The 20955-nt window shown below is 34.1% G+C and overlaps 1 protein-coding gene across 1 annotated transcript; it reads right to left on the bottom strand.

Annotated features, from left to right (window-relative positions):
- Window positions 1–15082: 15082 nt before the first annotated feature.
- On the bottom strand, window positions 15083–17012 carry LOC124099999 (uncharacterized protein C11orf24). Its single transcript, XM_046455320.2, has one exon. It carries the CDS (start codon window positions 16618–16620, stop codon window positions 15391–15393), a length of 1230 nt encoding a protein of 409 aa, XP_046311276.1. The 5' UTR covers window positions 16621–17012; the 3' UTR covers window positions 15083–15390.
- Window positions 17013–20955: the final 3943 nt, after the last annotated feature.

Raw genomic sequence — 20955 nt, 5'->3', positions numbered from 1 at the left:
CATGAAAATGTCTGGTGTTAGATTCGGTGTACATAAAATGTGTGTGTTTGTGTGCACACATGTGCGTGTGTGTCTTGTGTACATGTTCACAAGTATGCATATTTTGTGATCCTGAAACACTTTAACCCCACATCCTGAACAAATTTAAAGTATCATTTGGATTCATTTACCACAAAAAATACATAAAAAATAGTCTTTTACTACTGAGTTGTAATTATGCATAACTTATAGAATAAATGTATATTTTTAAAGAGTCTGACTCTATCCTTACATGCATTGTTCTTTTTCAATTCCACACGTTTATCTATTACTGAAGATATCTTCTCTCAAATCATCATACTTCCTTTTCAATAGTGTTTGCTTTTTAAAAAATTGACTTTGTTGAGGTATAATTTACATATAAGGAACAAAAACATTCACAATATTGAGTTTAATGAATTCTGATCAAAGTATACTTCCTTGAAATTACCACAATGATCATGATATAGAACATTTTTACCATCCCAAGAAGTTCTCCAGTGAATTCTTAAAATAAATCCTCCTCCCACCCCTTAACCCAGGCAGTTATTGAGTTTCTTCCTATCAATATACTTTGGTTTATATGTTTCATAATATCATGTACATGATTTGTACAGTACACGTTTCTTTCATGCCTATTTTTCACTCAGCATAATACTTTAGTTTCATTTCAGTTTTGTGTGTAATAATGTTTTGATTTGCATGTGCATAATATAATTTGGTTTTCATTCATATTTTTACAGGAAAGAAGAACTATTTCCACTTCTCATTATCCATGGTAGGTAGGTTTTATAATTCATGATGAACACAGAATAGGCAAAATACCAAACGTTAGTTTCAGGAGAAATATAAGGTTTGCTTCCTGAGAAGTTTTAGTCACATTTACATTTAGTGTTAAATCTTTTTTATATATGTTTCTGTTTAAAGGCATCATATTTAATGTACAGTTTATTCTTTCATATTGGACTCACACATAATAATGCTATAAGTAAGACCTAAAGGAATCTTATCTAACAGATGCATATATTCTCTCCATAAAGCACATCACAATCTCACTATTCTTGCACATAGGAATACTAGAATTCACTATTACATTTGAAGGACATTTTGGTAACTGAAATTATCAACAAAAACTGTGACAATATAAAAAATGGGACCTGGGGCTGGGATTGTGGCTCAGCGGTAAAACGCTCACCTAGCATGGGCGGGACCCGAGTTCAATCCTCAGCACCACATAAAAATAAAGGCATTGTGTTGTGTCCATATACAACTAAAAAAAATAAATATTAAATAAATAAATAATAAAAAATGGGACCCAAATGAACTCTTGAGAAGTATACTTTTATGGTATGAGAGCTGAAACGAGAAGGCAAATCATTGCCTTATTCAACCTTAATTGGAAAGTGCATGCTGGAATTTTAGTCAATTTTTGGTCACCATAATGAAATACCTGATGTAGGCTAACATTATAAACAAGTAAGGTTTACTTTACTCACAATTTTGGAAGCTGAAAGTTCAAAACATACGGCATAGACTCTGGTTGTAGCTTCCATGTTATGTCATTTCATAGCAGATGGGCTTCTTTATGGAAGAATCCTGAAGTGGCAAGTGGAATCACATGGCAAGAGACAGGGAGGATACATGTCTACCTGTGTATCTGGTCCCTGTCCCTATTCTTCTAAATACATAATAATTCAGTCTTGGGAACTCCACCTTAATGGCCTTATCTAAACCTAATCATGTTCCAAAGACTCTGCCTTTAAATAGTATAGTCAGATTTAGTTTTCAACCCCTTAATATTATTAACATAGACTTTGGAGATTAAGCTTTAGCATGAATTCAGAGGGGAAAAAATCATTTAAAACATACTCAGACTTTTCAAAATTTCATCACTCTACATGTCTGTTAATGATCACAAAAGTACCACAAGTATTGATTTTAGGATTATAAATAAATTATAGTAAGTAGGTAAATTTGCAAATAGGGTGTTTACAAATATCAGGATCTGTGTTTGTGTGTGTGTGTATTACTTAGATACCTTTAAGTGAAATTAAATTACTGCTTTGATAGATTATTTTTATATTTAACTTTTAATAAACTGCCAAAGTGATTTTAATCTTAAACTTCATTTAGAAAAGTATGAGGTGTACTTACTCTCTATGATAGTTACAATCAGTATTGCCAATTCTGTTACCTTATTTTAAAAATCTTTGCTATGAAACATTACTCTTGCTAATTTTTAGCATATAATTTATTCAACAAGTATTTACATTGTGTAAATCTATTTTCTATTGCTATAACAAAATACCCGAAATTGGATAATACATAAAGAAAAGAGATTGGGGCTGGGAGTGTAGCTCAAGCGGTAGCATGCTCGCCTGGCATGCATGGGGCGCTAGGTTCAATTTTCAGCACCACATAAAAATAAAAAAAAAATTAAAAATATATTGTGTCCACCAAAAACCAAAAAAAAAAAAAAAAATTAAAAGTTTTCTCTCTCTCTCTCTTAAAATAGAAAAGAAAAGAGGTGTATCTAGTTTAACATTTTGGAGGCTGATAATGCCAAAAGTATAACACAATCTGTTATAAAAGTATGACCCCTGGACTTTATCACCTCATGATGGATAATGTCATGAAAGGATCCTGTGTGACAGGGAAAGATCATATGGTGAGAACAGAAAGTTAGAGGAAGATAAGAGACAGTGTTGTATTTTATAACAACCTTCTTCTGAGAAATACCAGGTTCCCACGAAACAACCAAAATTCCTTCTGACAAAATACCCTCACAGACCAAATTTCAAGGTCCTACCACTTCTTAATATTGCTTCTCCAGGAACCCATTTTATAACACATGAAATTTTAGGGAACACACTTAAATTCTACCCAAGGCATAGCGCATATATTCAAAGTATAGGATAATAGTCTTTTCAAGGAATGAGTTTTACTAAAGTTTAATTTATACATAATGAAATGTATTCATTTTAAGAGAACAGTTGAATGAATTTTAATGAATATATAACCCCATGAAACAACCAGTATTGAAATATCAGACAATAAAATGGAAAACACATTTTTTTTCTCCCTCTCACACTAACAGAGAAAGCTTCTATGATCAGATGTTGGGTCTTGTTTTTTTCTTCCACAGATTAAGCAGACATCACTTGGGTTTCCTACAATTCAAATGAATTCTTCTTGAAATCTTCCTCTGTTGAGTCTGATAATTTGCTAGAGCAGTTCACAGAAACCGGGGGAACACTTTACATATACTTTTGGGTTTGTTATAAGGAATATTTTCAAGGATACAGATGAATAGCAAAATAAAGAAATGGATAAGACGATGTATGGTCACGGTTGTTGTGCTGTGGACTCCACACTTGTAGTAGTTCCAGGTCTTCAGCAACCAAGAAGTTCATCAAAACTTATTCTTCAAGAGGTTTTTTTTTTTTTTTTTTTTTTAAAAATGACTATTAATTAAACATTAGTTTTTTATAGAGAATATTCTTTACATTCACCCTTTCCTAAATGTTCCTGGGAAGAGCTTAGTTTTAATCTTATAGTCCTCTAATAACTTTATCTTTCTGGTGACTTGTCCCACTCTGAGGCTATCTTGAGGTCCTAACCTAAGTCACCTTATTAATATAAAATCATGGGTTATCAAAGGAACTCATTTTGCATAGTAATAAACACTCCTATTACCTGGAAATTCCAAGGGTTATAGAAGTTCAGTGACAGGAGCATAGGACAAAAAATAAACATATTTCATATTATGACATTTGGATATTTCTATCATCCCCAGAAATTTCCTTATCTCTGTGAGCTCAGTTGCTCCCAGTTCTCCCGCCAAAAGTCAACATCTTCCATGTTTCTTTGGGAAGTGCTATGGTATCTTCTACACATTAGCTTTGAAGTGAATATCCATGCTCCATTCCAAGTAACATTTTGTGTTTGTAGTGGGCTTAAGGTTAAGATCACAATTCTTTTTTTGGAGGGAGGGGATACAGATGTCCACTGCATTGATAATGTACCATCTATTGAGGGTTTTATTCATGTCCTAAGAATCTTATCAAAACTCAATTGTTGTGTACATTTATTTCTTTACTCTAATTCTCTTCCTTTGATCTATTGATCTATTATCACACCAATAACACATGGCCTTGAATGACAAAGTGATATAATAAGACTGAAATGAAGTAATGTGAAACTCACATTACAGTTACAAGTGGTATGTTCTTTCTAATTCTATTTATAAATTCTAATTTTATTAAATAATTTATTAATTCTACAAGCAACTATGCCTACTTTATTTCAGCTACTTTGTTCTGAACTGAGAATGAAAACAAAAAGTTTATTTCTCAAGGTCTTATAATCTGTATATAATTTGAGCTACAAAAATAAAATAGAAATGTATACCATATACAATTTTAAAACAAAATATATTAATTAAAGTTGCTTACACAAGACAGAAGGGAATAAAAAATGTTGCATCTTCACTGTATGATCTCTTCCTATCATACAATTCAAAGACACAATGATATAATTACCTTTGTTTGGATCATTGAATAATAATTTCTGCTTCAGAGAGACAAAAGAAAAAATATATTTGTTTTCACCTGCCAATTAAGGTGTTTACAGATCTAATTGAATTCAGTAGTGGCCTCAATGATGAGTTACAAATATACTTGGAATAAATTGAGATGATAAAAAATATTATTAATACCCAATTGGGTAAGCATGTTGAAATCATGAAGGAGAATAGTCCAGAAAACATGTATCTAGGGTAACTGGTTGTAATGTTGTCATAGACTGCAATATAAAGGTGCAGAGGTAAAACAGCTGATAGTTAAGAACCTCTTACAGATGAAATTTATACAGGTATTTCTGGAAAGGCCATTGGGTCATAGTAATTGAACATTTGGAAAATATAAGCAAGCTTTTTAAATATGGTGGCATATGTTAATTTAGAAATTATTTCATTAAACCAGTGAACTGGGTAATAAATATACTGTACCAATATTAAAACTTCTGTCTTTGAAATATTTATATGAGCATTTAGATAAGTAGGACTTAAAAATTTTATAATTGATATGACTGCTTAATTTGAGCATGTATTTTGCACTTAACCTCCTTAAAATTGATCCAATTACAAGAATCACATAAAGGTGAAAAATCTTGCATGGTTGTTTACAGTATCATTTATTTCAAGATCAAAATTTTCTTTGTCTTTGGGATTTTATCTTAGGAATTCAGTTATTGAATGCAAGTGTAAATAAAAAGTATTTTAGACTTTGAGGGGACCATATGTCTAATTTTTATGAATAAAAGGAACAGGGTCTTAGTAAAGAAAGTACATAATTCAAAGTACTTGATGTTCATAAGGAAGTATTATTTATTTTTTTTTCTACATGCCTGTTACTCATAGCATGTAGACACAACTTCAGTGACAATCATCATCAAATGACTTTTACTTAGATACAAATGACTTGTACTTAGATACAATATAAGGTATAACTGACTTATGCATCCTGAGGCTATCCTAGTTATTCAGGAAAATGACACATGAAATTGGTTGACAGTAATACAACAAGTAAAATTTTAAAATGTTGACAGTAATACAACAATTAGCTCTCCAAATTTATTACACTGTGTAGTTGAATCAATCCATACAATGTGTATGTTTCACAATTATGTTATTTTATTGTTTTCAGCTTATTCACCCTGGACATTATACTCTAACATATGATTCATTTTCTTAATCAAAGTAGCAAATACTTATTGAAAATTGATTATGTGTTGGATGTTCTACTTGAACTTCGCATTATTTAATTGATTGAGTGAGTGTCCAAAATAGGGCTATTTCAGTTCTATAGATACAAAAGTATTTTGAATGATTTTTGAAAATAGAAAAAGCATTTCAATTTACTAATGCACAACATTCAAGTGCAATATTTTCTACACTGATTTTTTAAATTATACATGGACACAGTATCTTTATTTTGTTTATTTATTTTTACATGGTGATGAGGATTCCAACCCAGTACCTCACATGTGAGGGGCAAGCTCTCTGCCACTGAGCTACAACCCCAGCCCTCCTGAACTGATATTTCTTAAGATGCCTATGTTCATGCCCATTCCCTTGTCCACTTTCAGTATAGCTTTTTCCCATATAATAAAAAATGCAGAAATGCTACTAATGGTCAAACAGCAAAAACACTGATTAGTGATTTTTAAAATTCATAAGATATACTTTCATGTTTTCAAAAGGCTTTGAAGGGGTTAAATAATTATCAGTTGATAGTTTATTTAAAAGTAATATTTGAGAACTAAAAATAGGTTTTTTTTCAACTGCACATACACAAGAGCTAGATACTGATAAACATCATGACTTTTCTTTTACCCATTAGAGAGTTAAAGTCATAGGAACCAATCTATTCTGAAATTGAAATAAAGACAGATCCTATCATGGAGAGATTAGATACAAGTACTTACCCATCTGGAGATAACACCAGCAAAGGGGATGCCAAGTGTACTCGTCCACTGTTCAGAGTCAAAAACTAGGCCCTGAACATATCATGGTGTGAATTAAAATACAGAAAAAATTCTGTTCTACCCTCCCCACCCAAAAATAGCTAGCAATTACCAGAAAACATACAAAAGTGGTCTTCTATTGATGGTGTGATGAGAGAATGAAGAAAAAAATCTTTATGAAAAACAAGCTCATTGGAATAGACTGAGGATAAGAGTGAAATGGGATTATTAAGTATAACTCTTGAGCATCCAGCCCATGGAATAAACACAAGGTAAAGTTAGAGGATTTTAAGTTTGCAGTACACTAGGGGATAATGTAGGAACAACAAATTCCACACCCAGCAAATCTCCAGTTGTGATATTCTGTACTCACAATGTCACTTAATAGATGACATTTCATTTATTTTAATTATTTTTCTACATTTCTGTCACTCAGAATAATGTTGTTCAATTATTATTCTTAGCTGTTTCTTCCAGACCAGATCTAGGTTTTAGATCATTTAAGGTTTATATAGGAAAATATCAAGGAAAGAATGCTTGTATATGTTGAATAGAAAATTAGGTATATGGTGTGAGTCCACTGGACTATTTTGCCAAGCTTACTTGAGTGAATGTAGCATGTAGAATCATTAGTGATGTTCCTGGAGGCATAAGCCAACTTTGTAATGGGAAGAACTGGAGAAAGAATGAATCCCATTAACATTATGCCATTTCCCATAACACAATTAAGAAGTTAAAAATAAGTTAGAAGTTAAGAATAGACAGATGTTTAAAAGCTCCATATACTGGGAAGTTAAACAATATATACCTCTTTAATTACAATAAGTAAATTAATAATTAATAAATCAAATTAATAATTAATAAGTCAAATTGGAAATAAGAACAGCAAGAAATTTTATATTTTAATTAAATAAAAAACAAATTGAAACAAATGAAAATCTGTATTATGCAGTTAAATGATAGTTCTAAATTTTTAAAAATATATTTTTTTTATGTGGTGTTAAGGATCAAACCCAGTTCCTCACACCTGCTAGGTGAGCATGCCACCACTTAAGCCACATCCCCAGCCCCTAGTTCTAAATGTTTACTTGGAAAAGAAACTACTTATGGATATTCTAAGCTGTATTTAAGAATTTAGATAAAACAAGGAACCAATTAATTATTCAAAAAAGAAAGAAATGTTTTAAAAGTGTTTAGCAATAAATTTAAAACAAAACCAGATTTTTATAAAGAAGAATGTCTATGAAACCAAAAACCTGGTTATTTGAAAATATCATTAAAATTGTTAAAATCCTCCAATTACAAAATTGGGAAGAGAAATCACCATATACCTTACCATATAAAACAAAATAATAAGAAACTATTTTTTAAAAAATATGGATATAAGTTTACAAATTTAGAATAACTGACACAATTATTTGAAATATCAAAACCAGCAACCATTATTCAAGAAGAAATATTAGGCCAGGCAGGATGATGCATGCCTATAATCCCAGCAACTCAGGAGGCTGAGGTAGGAGGATCACAGATTTCAGTCTAGTCTCCACAATGTAGTGAGATCCTGTCTCAAAATAAAAAATAAAAAGATCTGGGAAAGGAATTCAGTAGTAAAAGGCCTCTGGTTTCAAATATATATATATATGGAAGAAGAAAGATTGATTAGTCTGCTACTTTTATATCTATTAAAATATTGAATTTGCTGTTCAAACTTAGGAAACCCCAGGCCATTATGACCTATCTGACAAAATCTACCAAATATTTGAATAAGAAAAAATACTGATTCTATATAACCTCTCCTAAAAAGTAAAATAAGAAAGAACTTGTTCTAAACTATTACAGAAGACTACCATTTCCTTCATTCAAAATCAGGAACAGTGATAAAAAAAAATGAAGGCAGATGTCTTTCATAGACATATATAAATAATTCTTCAATAAGAAAGGAATATGTAAAAATAAAATCCAATAACTTATAAAAAAGCATACAACATAACTGATTTTCATTCATCTGGAAGACAGGCTGGCTTAATATTTTAAAAATAAACAATTTAATTTGTCATATTGATGGGAAAAAGATTAAAATTCTTATCTTAATAGATGTAGTCAAGTTCTCTAACAAAACTCAACATTTATCCATAATTTTAGAAAAAAAAGGAGGAGGAAGAGGAGGTGGAGGAGGAAGAGGAGAAAAGGAGGAAGAAGAAGCAACAGTAGCCACTGCCTAAGCAAACTATAAATAGAAAGGGATATCCTCCATCTGGTGAAAAATACAAAAAACGGTAAACAAAACACCACAATTAACTTTATAATTAATGATGAAAGATTGATTATAACAAAGATTCTATCAGGGTGAAAATATCTGCTCTTATCATCAAATAAATATTTCTGTTCAATATTATATGGAAGGACCTAGCCAGTATAATCTGTCCAAAAATATTAGTAAAAGTACATAGTAGAAAGAAAAATGCTTGTTTATTGACAGATAAAATGATTGTCTAGGTAAACAGCACCACAAGAGCTTAAAACAAAACAAAACAACATAATTGAACTAATAAGTACATTGAAGTATGTCAAATCATAACTATACAAAAGCTCAACATGCAAAAATCATATATTTTAAACACTAATAATGAATAATAGAAAATTAAATTTTAAGTACCACTTTCTAAAATACTAAGACTATAAAATTATTAATAATGAGTATCAAGATATGAGAGTAGTTCATATGCTGAAAACTCTGAAACATTGATGAAAGAAATCAAAGCAGTACTAAATACAGAAATGCACTATGTTCATGGATTGAAATTCTCAATAGTGTAAAAATGTCAGTCTCTCCAATATGCAATATGATATATTGCAATCCTAATAAATATTCAGGTTGTATTTATTTTTATAGAAATCAAATTTCTTCAAAAGAAACTAGAATAACCAAAACTCATTTTAAAAAAAAGTTGTAGGTCTTATTGTTTAATATTTTATTTTTTAGTTGTAGTTGGACACAATACCTTTATTTCACTTATTTTTATGTGGTGCTGAAGATCGAACCCAGGGTCTCACATGTGTGAGGCGAGCTCTCTACCGCTGAGCCACAACCCCAGCCCAAGTTGTAGGTCTTATGATACACAATTTTTAGAGAAAAAGCTATGGTAGGGAAGTCAATCTGTATTGATAAAAAAATAGAAAAATATCAGTGAAACTGAGTCAAGAATCTAGAAATAGATCCATACCATATAAGGTTGAATGATTTTCAGCAATTTTGGCAAATTCTGTCATGAAGAAGAGACTAGAATTCTCATAATTTGTGAGAGGTGATGAAAAATAATACACCCACTTTGGAATATAATTTGATGACCATTCATAAGATTATCACTTAACATGGATGATAACAAGATTATCACTTAACATGGATGATAACACGGATGATAAGCAAATTTCCTCCTAAAAGTAGTCAAGTGAGTTGAAATTTTATTATCCTTCAAAAACTGCTATAAGAATATTTATATCAGCTTTAGTAGTAACTTTCAAACACATTGAAAATACTTCAAATGCCCTTCAAAAAGTTAATGGATAAACTGTTAAAATACAGTGGGAAGTTTAATTACTAAACAATAGAAACAAGAAACTGTTTACACATACAAAATAACTGACCCTAAATATATCATACCAAATTACAGATAGACTAAGAACAGTTGTACAAAATAGGATCCATTTACATGATTTTTAGGAAAGGGCAAAACTTTAAGAAAACAGATTAGTGGTTGACAGAGGCTGTGACTGGGGAAATCTTTGACCTATAAAAGTGTGCAGGAAAATTTGAAATCAAAGCTGATAGAACTGTCCTATATTGTCTGGTAGTGGTTAAGTGAAAATGTGTTTTCATGACTCATAGAATTATACACCAAACTCAGGGAATATTTACAGTCTGTAAATCACATCCCAGTTAAAAATATAAAAACAATAGTTGTGGAGTGCACTAACTGAGATTGAGGATCCCTGATATTGCTTCATAGCTGTGGTGCACCTTTTGCCTGTAAATGGTTCTGTGCAAGGGTATAGGATGCCCAATCGCTATGGCGATGCCCCGGTTCTGCGCAAGTGTCTTATCAGTCTTGTGCTTGATCTCAGTCACACAGCACCTAGGGAGAGAGGAATTCTGTACATGACAACTTATAGTATTTCACCAGTGCTGTTACCTGCCTGCTTAACAGAAACTTTAGACAATGGGTTTCCTGAGTGCTGCAAGAAGCTCCACCAAGCATTACTACGGTGAAGTAGCTACAAGAAGGTTTCTAGCCCTATAACTTTCTAGTGCACAAAGAACTATGCCTCTCTAGTCCTTTACTTCTTGATTATGAGACCCTACATAGTAAACATGTTGGGCCAATTGTTGGTCACTGCTTCTCCATCGGAGAGCAGTGCTCCACCTTATCCCAGGCTTTTATCTTAATATCTGCATGGGTGTGTTTTTCTTACTCCTCCATTACCTCATCAGTTGTGCAGATAGCATCAAATACTCACTGATTAACATGTTTGGGGCAAAAATCTTAGAATATAAAAAGTTATATGATGCTGCTACAATAAAATCTCATTGTTTCCATCTGGCAATTTATTTCCAAGTCTTTATTGGATTAAATTAAGGGAATTTAATTTTGAATAAATCTATATAATTATAGCACAAAGTGATAATTTGTTATAGATGCATGGAGTAATTATAAAATATAAATATAATTTTATTCATCTCTTAAATATAATTAATAGATATTTCCAAAGAAAACTTATTCATATGTAATATTTACATAAAATATTACCTAAGTAATATATTAAGTTTGTGAAATAATATATTAACATCAATGATGCAGAAGAAATGATTTTATATTTGAAAAATGTGCTTAAATCAGTAAGGCTGCATATAATTAATACAAGATATGAGCAATAACATAGAAATGTCCAAATAGTATGCCATGTTATATACTGTCATATATAGTATATAAACTTACACATTAATAATATTATCACCATATTATTTTAGGCTTATATCACATATTAATATAACTTATAATATATTAATTTATAAATAATAATATTTATCATAAGATATGCTATATTCATCAAGAATAATGTTAATCATAAAATATGATGTTGGGATAAAATTTTATTGAAAATATAGAATACTAAGTTAAGTTCAGTTGTTCCTATTTTGTAGTTTAAATACAGCAAATAACGAACAAAAAAAAGCAGAAGAATAGGTAAATTAGGTAATTTGATCATTGTCAGTTAGTAATGAGCAATAGTAGGACAACTCAGATGTGTCTAATAGTAAGACCCATGTTCTCGTTTTCCTTTTTCATATTCTGATGTATTTTTCATAAACAATATATATATAGGAACTAAGTGCTAGTGAAGGTGCTTTGGGGTTTTGTTGTTAAATATTTGTATCAGGTATATATTTTGTATTGTCTTTCTATGCACCTCATAAAAGAAAGTCTTCCACTAATAATTGTTCACAAAATTTTTGAACATTTTAATCACTCTAACTTTGGCCTTCCTTTGGGCCACTAATCACATGCAGGACACAGAGAGGAAAGACCATGAGAAGAAAGAAATACTAAAAATGTATACAAGGGGCAGGACACTACCACTTCTTTGGATATTAAGCCTGAGTCCCCTTCTTCCTCCTGGGAGAAGTCTATCTCTGTTCTATCTTTTAAATAAAATGCTTTCTACACTTCTCTCAGCATTTCTTGGTTGTTCAATCTTCACATCTGTGGAAACGGAACTCAGCCCTGATTGATTCTTGTCATCACTGGCATCAAAATTCTTATGAAGGAGTTATCCTTTTATATATGAAATAATAGATGAATCTCAAGGCTGATTTTTAAAATTCTTCTTTATTAAATTACCTTGTAAGTTATATTACTATTTTGGTCTTATGTTTACATTTACCTCAAAATATTTTGGCAATAAGTAGAAAACAAATACCAAAAATCTTGCAATCTTTAAACTCCACTAAAAGTATGAAGCCTTATGAGTTGAAGAAAAAAAATCTGTTTTTCAATAATATTTGGTTTTGTTATAAACAAAATTATAATAAGGTATTATACATTATAATAAGGTATTATAATAAGGTATTATAACAAGGTATTATAATAAGATTATAATAAGGTGAAATGAAATGTACTTACTTGTGTCAAATTTGAATTTCAGAAATAGACTAATTTGTGAATATTGGAAGTTAATATGAAACAAATGTGGAAAGATTTCTCTAAATGTCACACTAATTTTTTTCAAACTAAAATTAGATTAATCTAGCTCATTCATAAACTGATCATATTTTGCATGAGTAAATATATATATATATATATATATATATATATATATATATATATATATATAATTTTGTGTCTTTTTAAAGTGTGTCATTAGTATGAATACCTTCCTCTAATATTTACTTGAATCATAAAATGTCCCCAAAAGCAATAAATGAATTGCTGTATCAATAAATATATCACTATTGAACTAAGTGCAACATTTTGAAGAGAGTTTTACATTTCTTGTTTTGGTTTCCTTTTTTGGAGAGATTCTAGAATTCACATTTTTCATATACTCAGGAACATTCCATTTTAATATGCCTTTCTTTCCTAACTGCCTGTTAAAAGTCATGTTAAGTAAAAGCTGTGAAAACTACTTAAATGCAGAATACCCTTTTCCCACTTATACAGTTTTACCAAATATTATACATTACAGTTGTCATATTCAGGAGGCTGAAAGATTTTGATATAAACAACAAACAAAATATTCCTGGGACATCATTTTTTATTTCTTTAAATCATTTTTATAAAACTTAATAAGTATTTTAGACATTTTCTCCTACCAGGCTTATTAACTTAGAGGATAATTACATTATCCCAATACAATTAACAATTTTTAGAAACAATCTGTATGTCTTCCTCAGTTGATCTAAAAATTTACTTCAGCACAAGGTCATTCTTCTAACCATGGTGTTCATAAAATGTATCTGACTTTTAAAAGATCAAAACAATAGAATCAGAAAGTTAAAAGTGACATAAAGGTCATTCAGAACATCTCAAAGGAGCTCGCCACTTTACAGGATTTTTCCCACAAATGAAATCAATCTCTAATTGATCCACATGCTTGTGTGCAGTTGATAGGAAGCAATCATTCCTATCTCTGCTTTGTAAATGACAATACTGTCAGTTGGGCTTTCATCATTCTGAACAAACTGTATGAGAATGCTATATGTTTGAGCTTTACCATTCATTGTATTTCTTATTTCAAATACTTATATTCACAGTGAAATTTTGTCATATTCTATGAGCTTTCTTACTGATACTTTCAGCTGAATTTTATTATTTTTCAACACCCTACATGCAACCTAAATGCCTATAGAAGGCCACCTCCCATTCGAATGTTTGGAGAAGGAGGTCCCAAAGAGATGTGGGTGCCATCTACTGGTACAGTGTTTTCTAATCCATTCTTTTCAAGAGGCCATCATGATGTAAACCCAAGGATTAAAGGGCTATTGGACTCTGTGTAACTGATTATGCAAGAGCCTCCAAAGGTTAGAGAAGAGGAGAGAGAGAGTAGAAGAGTTTTATGACTACATATGTTAATTCCTTGAGTATATAAACTTTCTCAGGTGTTTGCATTTCACTCATAACACAGGTAAATGGAGAAAAAAATTAATATTATGTGTAATATTTGTCAATGTTAGAAAAAAAAGTGAGGCATTGATTTCACCCGCATAGTTTAATCAGCATCAAAGATTAAAAACCCTTATAAATGTTATTGTTTGCTGACAAACTATTAATTTTAATATTATAATATGGTGTTAGGCTCTGAAGAAGTAATTTTTTTAAATGTTAAGTGTGATTTTTTAAATATCCGTAAGAGTTGATCTTGATCAAAATATACGACCCAGAAATATAGAGTAATTATGCTTTAAAATTTTGATCCTAATATTCCAAGCAAGAAAAAAGTAGTTTGTGGTCTTTGGAACAAATATCTCCAAAATCTATTGGAAAGGTTAAAAAAAAAAATTAAAGGGATTGTGGCAATGCACATTTGGCAGGAGAATGTCAGCTGTTCCCTGTCTTGTAGAGCATGCACACAGTATGGGAAACATTAAGATTTACTTCTTTTGCATAATTTCCACCATGCTGATCCACTTTCTCTTATCCTTTGTTCAGCAGAGAATTTTCACACACATGTACACACACATACACACTTGTCATCTCAGAAACACTGTAGTTTAAATCATAATGAAGGCAATAAATGCTTTTGATAAATGACATCATGCTCATATCATATAAACTCATATGACATCTTATAAACTCACAAGGAGCTTATATTTCATATGATTTTGTACATCAATTAGCTATGTGTGGATTGACTATATAAGTTTTACTGTTGTCCAAAATTACTTCTTTCTTTCTATACATCTTTATGTCTTGCTTTATACAATATAATCATTACTAAAAATATAAGTTGTATCTGTTTTTTTTTTTTTTTTTTTTTTTTTTTTTTTTTTAGAGAGCAGACATCGCTTTAATTCTGGTCAGGATCTGACACACTGGGGCCGGGCGGGCCAGGGCCTGCCCACCTGCCTGCCGCCCCACCCACAGCAGGATCCTGGCTGCTCCCAAGCACATGATCATTTACAAAAATAAATATGAAAAGCAGCAACTCTTTCGTGATGGAGGAGTTAATCTGACATGGATTAAATGTGCCTAAGCATCTGGCTTATCTCTGAATTGCACCGAGAGATCTGGAAGCACTTGGTTTGGTTTAGAGGCAGAATGGAGGGCGGAGGAGGGGCCGCCCGCTCCGCGGTCACATCTCGGAGTCTGCGTACATGCCGTTGATCAGGTAGTCCACCTGCGTGTAGTCCTTCTTCTTGTAGCTCTCGTAGGCTTGGAGGGCAAACAACACCAGCACTGTGATGAACAGGGTCACCCCGAGCACCAGCACCGCCAGGAGGAACGTCTTGTTCACCAAGGACGGGGTCAGGGGCTCGGTGGTGACCACCAGGTACTGGCCTTGGGTGCTGAGTGGGCACATGTCCGTGGGTGTGGGCCCCGTGGAGGCAGCACCAGGTGTGGTCTTGGTTTTCACCTGCTCCGGTGTTTGTAGTGTGCCTGGGCCACTGGCCCCCTGGGTGGGTGATGACCGGCTTGGCTGAGTGGTGGGGGATGTGGCCTCCACCTCAGGGGTTGGGCTGGTGTGAGGCACTGGCACTGTGCTGGCAGCTGGCTTCTCGGCTCGTACCTGGGTGGCAGTCACTGCCGTCAAGGAAACCACAGTCTCCACTGTCGAGGACACTGGAGTCTCGGAGTGGGTGGTGGTGGGCTCTGGGGTGGTGTCTGGGGGGCGTGTGGACCACCCTGTTGTGTTGAGCACTGGCTGGCTTGGCAACACCCGGACGGTGGGATCTTGTGCTTGGGGACGGGCCGGGGGTGCGGGGCTTGCCGTGGAGCTGCGGGGCGTGTGCTCTGCAGGACGGAGCGTGCTGCTGGGACGGCTGGTACTGGTCGCAATAGCAGCCAGGGCCCGCGTGGCCTCTGTTGCCACTGCTGCTGCTCCGGGCAGTGCACTGCCACGTGGTCCTCCTGTGAGGGGCGAGCTGGGAGACGTGGGTCCTCCTGAGAGGGGCGAGCCAGGAGATGGGGGTCCTCCTGTGAGGGGCGAGCCGGGAGACGGGGGTCCTCCTGCGAGGGGCGAGCTGGGAGACGGCGGTCCGGCAGCTGCTGTGGATGGGGTCCTTTGTACAGATGTGGGGATAGGCGATGGGGGGGCAGCCGCTGGAGTGCTCACATTTGTCTTCTGTGTCGTCTCTGCTGAGGCTGGAGCAAAGGTAAGCTTGGCTGCCACAGTCCCTTGGGTCAACATGACAGGAGCGTGTGTCACTGTGGTGGTTTTGTCATCAGCGTCCAGGGAAGCATTTTTCTTCACTAACACATTTTCTGTCTTGTTAGGGATTAGGGACCCTGGCTCCTGAGATGCCACTTGGCTTCCAAATAAGGACAAGGAGGAAAGCCAAACCAGCATGAGGGCTGTCCACATCTTGGGGGAGTCTGAGCAGGGCAGGGCCGTCCCTGAGGCTCTCAGGCTGTCAGCGGTAGCTTTCTGCTTGGCTGAAGGATCAGAGGCAGCTGCTCAGGGAGTGCTTGCAGGCTGGGCCATCTTCCTCCTCGGGGAGCTGTGGGCTTGGCACTGCAGTGCTCGACAGGTGAGGTCTGGCTGCGTAGGTGAGAGCAGCTTGGCAAGGCACCCCCAGGCCGTGGCATGCTTTGTGGCACGTGTGGCACCAAGGTGAATGCTCCCCTGTGGTGACCGATGCATCCGGGCGCGGCAGGCCCGCAGCGGCCCGGTGGCCCTCCTACGGCTGGGAAGCGCCCGCGGCCGGCGATGGGACGTGGCGCGCGGTTGAGCCAAGACAGCTGAGGCCGGCGGCCCCGGCTCGGGCCCCGCCCGGGCAGCCCCGGAAGTCTGTATCTGTTTTATATCAAGGTTATAGATTGATATTTCCAATACTTTTTCTTCTGTTAATAATATTGAGTAGAGTCACTGAATAGATAAATTAATTTTTTTCTTAATTTATTTAGTAGACAGTTACCTCTTTTGCTAAAATAATATTTGTTAAATCTAACACAGTAGTTAAGGTTTGAGCTTTGTAGTTGGAATAGATTTAATTCCTTTTTCTTCTATTCTTTATTCCGGCTCAGGGCTAGCATGAAGCAATGGATCAGAGGTGGGTCAAGGCTCCTATTACTGCTGGAAATACATGGATGACAACATGACCCCACATTACATATTTATAGCTTGTGAGTGCAGATTTGATCAGGGAATGAGAATCATGAGATATGAGATAAAATATAGGGCTAATCATGTATGAAGATGTGAATTTGGTGTCAACATACCTTATATACAAACAGAGATATGATAAATGGTGGTATAAAAGTGTATTAAGAATTGTATGGAAAAACATAAGAGAGCTCATGTATAATGGCATAATTTGGTGGGAACATACTTTATATACAGTTACAAAAAATTGTGCTGTGAACGGAAAATTATGACTGTAATGCACTTTACTATTGTCATGTATGTAAGAAATAAATTTAAAAAAAAAAGAAAAAAGAATACAAAAAAAGAAAAAGAAAAAGAACCACTGGGGGGAAAATTCTCTCTCTCTCTCTCCATATATATATTAGTGATTTTATACATATATAATCATTCAAATATTCTCAGAAAAATGTAAATTACTTCCTTTCTTTAGAACATTCTATACATAAATTCTTAGCAGCTGTCAAAATTGTCATTACTTCTAACTCTTTAATCTCAAAATGAGAGCCATAAAGAGAGAGAAAGCATGGTTCCAAAGAATTTGTATTTTCGTTATCAATACAATTCAGTTCATCAATATTGTAATCCATCAGTTTATCTTATAAAAACAAATATTTAGACCATTAAAAAAATAGAGGATTAACTAGGGAGACTGAAGTTTATAAAAATGTGTGAGCTAGTTATTTTAAAAATAAATAAATAAATACAGAATCATTGTTTCTTTCTTGTGTGCTGGGGCTGAGACTGGCATCAGAAAGGGTCTCATGGGGAGGTCTCTCATTCCTCCAGGTTTCTGTCCCTATGCTGCAGATGACCTTAAGGAGATGCTCTCAATACATAGAAAAATGCACACTTGAGCCAGCATCCAAAGATGGTGAAGAAAGAGAGACAGCAGGACATTGAGAAGTTCAGAGCCTGGCTACAGTGTCCCACACAACATGCAATAGCCTAGGATGTAGAAAAACTGAAGGAGCACATACAGTGGGAACTGGAAGATTCTGCAGCGAGCTGCTACCTCACAGCATCCAAGTGAGCCAGGAGGTCGGCAATAGCCCACATACACTGCACCAATCTTACAAGAATAATAATTAAAAATAAATAAATAAAAAAGCTCACGGTTTATCTCTACATTTTGAATGGTTTCTGTAACAAGTATTATCCTAGAAATGGGAAGCAAAGGCGAGGACTGGAAAATGCAGATTCAGTGTACAATGACACTTTCAAATCCATCTAAGTCCACACTATTTCCCATGGCATTTAAATTCTCCTTTTAAAAAGATACATAATTTCCAAATAAAGACAACAGTGAATCCCACTTTCCAAATTCATGATACAATAGCTGCTGTATAACTAAAAACAAAATAACACTTCCCAAAAGAACATTCCCTTTATATGTTTTTCATGATAATTATTAATCCAGAATCTGAAGGAAAAATCAGTTTTTGAAAGGCCGTTTCATGGCTCATTCAAGATCTGGGTCAGCAAAAATATCATATGAGCTTGGAGCATCTTCAGCATAATAAAAAAAGGAAGGGTTCAAAATTCTATAGGACAAAGGCATGTCAAAGGGACCCCGATGCCAATGTAAAAGGCCTCCCAACGTCTGGAATTGTAACAATTTGAACAACACTACAAAAATGTAAGACTAGATTATAACCCAAAGTATAAAGTAAATATACACATTTTCATGCTCCTACAAATACATGGTTAGATAGATAGATAGATAGATAGATAGATAGATAAGTAGAAGAAACAATTCTCCCTTATGGAAGTATTCCAAATATGAGTAGATAGTCTCCCCCTTTGGAAGTGAATCTTAACTTCCTACATGCTTTTTGGTGACCTAGACATGAACTTGAACATGGAAGGGGAAAATAGTAACTTCCCAGTGGAGATACCTGACAAATATTATTTTAAACAAATGATCAAGTCAGTATCACTAGTGATGTCCTGTGGGTATCACATGTTTCCTAATATAATATAATGACAAGGGTAGTTCATATCTGTGACATTCTTTACAAAATCAAATGACCCCAGTCTAACCATAACAAGAACCATGACAAAAACATCAAATGAATCCAAATTGAGAGAAATTCTACAAATAATTGATCAGTGTTCCAATAAGTGTCAAATAATCAGACTTAAGAAAAACTGAGAAAACGTTACAGACCAGAGAAGACTAAGGAGACATGGCAGTTTATTTCAGTTTGATGTCCTATATTGCATACTGGAAAATAAAGTGGGGCATGAATATAAAACTGAAAAACAAGTTCAAATAAACTATGGAATTTACATGATGACATATAAACTGTCTGCCATATTGATAACTGAACCATATTATCAGGATAACATTAACTGAATGTTATATTAACTGACCCTGAGTGAGGGGTATAATGTAACTCTCTTTAAAGTACTACTTTTAAAATCTTTCTGTAAATAAAAAATGTAAATATAACCTTTCTGCTATTCTAAAATCCCAGTAGAAAGCTTAATTAAAATATAGCCATTTATATTAGGACAGTTTCTTCACAGAGAAAAGTAACATGAAACCCCTAAGTAGGAGCTCATCACCACAGTTTGTTTGATCTAAAATTTCTTCTATGGTCAGAAGCAATATTATGAAAAATATTGTGATAATGAGTAAAATATCCTAGCAGTTCGTAGTGAATGCTTTGAGCAGATAGAGTGTATGAAAGGTAAATACACACACACACACACACACATACACATACATACACACACACACATTCACACACATTTATGAACTGTCTAGGTAACTGTCTATTTCAGGATTACAAATAATGCAGGACAACTTAAATTTACAGGAGAACCTAGAGGCATCAGAAAAATGGACAGAGAAAGAACTCAAGGCATACCTGACTCAGATGGAATGGAATCTTAAAGAAGTCATTAGAGAGCAAGTGCAAACAATGAAAGAATACTTTGAAAATGAATTACATAAGCAGATACAAGAAGCAAAAAATGAACTCTACCAAGAGACAGAGATTTTTTTAAAAAAATCAATCCTAGAAATGCAGGAAACCAAAAACCAAATCAAAAACTCAAATGAAAATATTACAAATAGACTAGATCAAATAGAAGTCAGAACATCAGATAATGAAGACAAAGTTTATCAACTGGAAAAGAGGATAGTCAACGCAGAAAGGCTGGTAAGAAACCATGAGCAAAACATCCAAGAGATATAGGATGTCATAAAAAAAAAAAAAACTTAAGTCAATGGGATAGAGGAAGGTATAGAGGTCCAAACCAAAGGAATGAGCAAACTGTTGAATGAAATAATTTTAGAAAAATTTCCAGACATGAAAGATGGAATGGATTGCCAAATCCTGGAAGTCTACAGGACCCCAAACATACAAAACCGTAATAGAACAACTCCAAGAAACATTATTATGAAGACATCCAACATACAGAACAAAGAAAGAATATTAAAAGCTACAAGAGAAAGGAGGCAGATTACATTCAGGGGTAAACCAATTAGGTTAACGGCTGATTTTTCATCACAGACATTGAAAGCAAGAAGATCCTGGAACAACA

This window comes from Marmota monax, unplaced genomic scaffold (genome assembly GCF_021218885.2).
Source record: "Marmota monax isolate L192 unplaced genomic scaffold, Marmota_monax_Labrador192_F-V1.1 WCK01_AAM20220418_F8-fsc00053, whole genome shotgun sequence".
NCBI classification, from domain to species: Eukaryota; Metazoa; Chordata; class Mammalia; order Rodentia; family Sciuridae; genus Marmota; species Marmota monax.
This window is presented reverse-complemented; position numbering and strand designations above follow the sequence as displayed.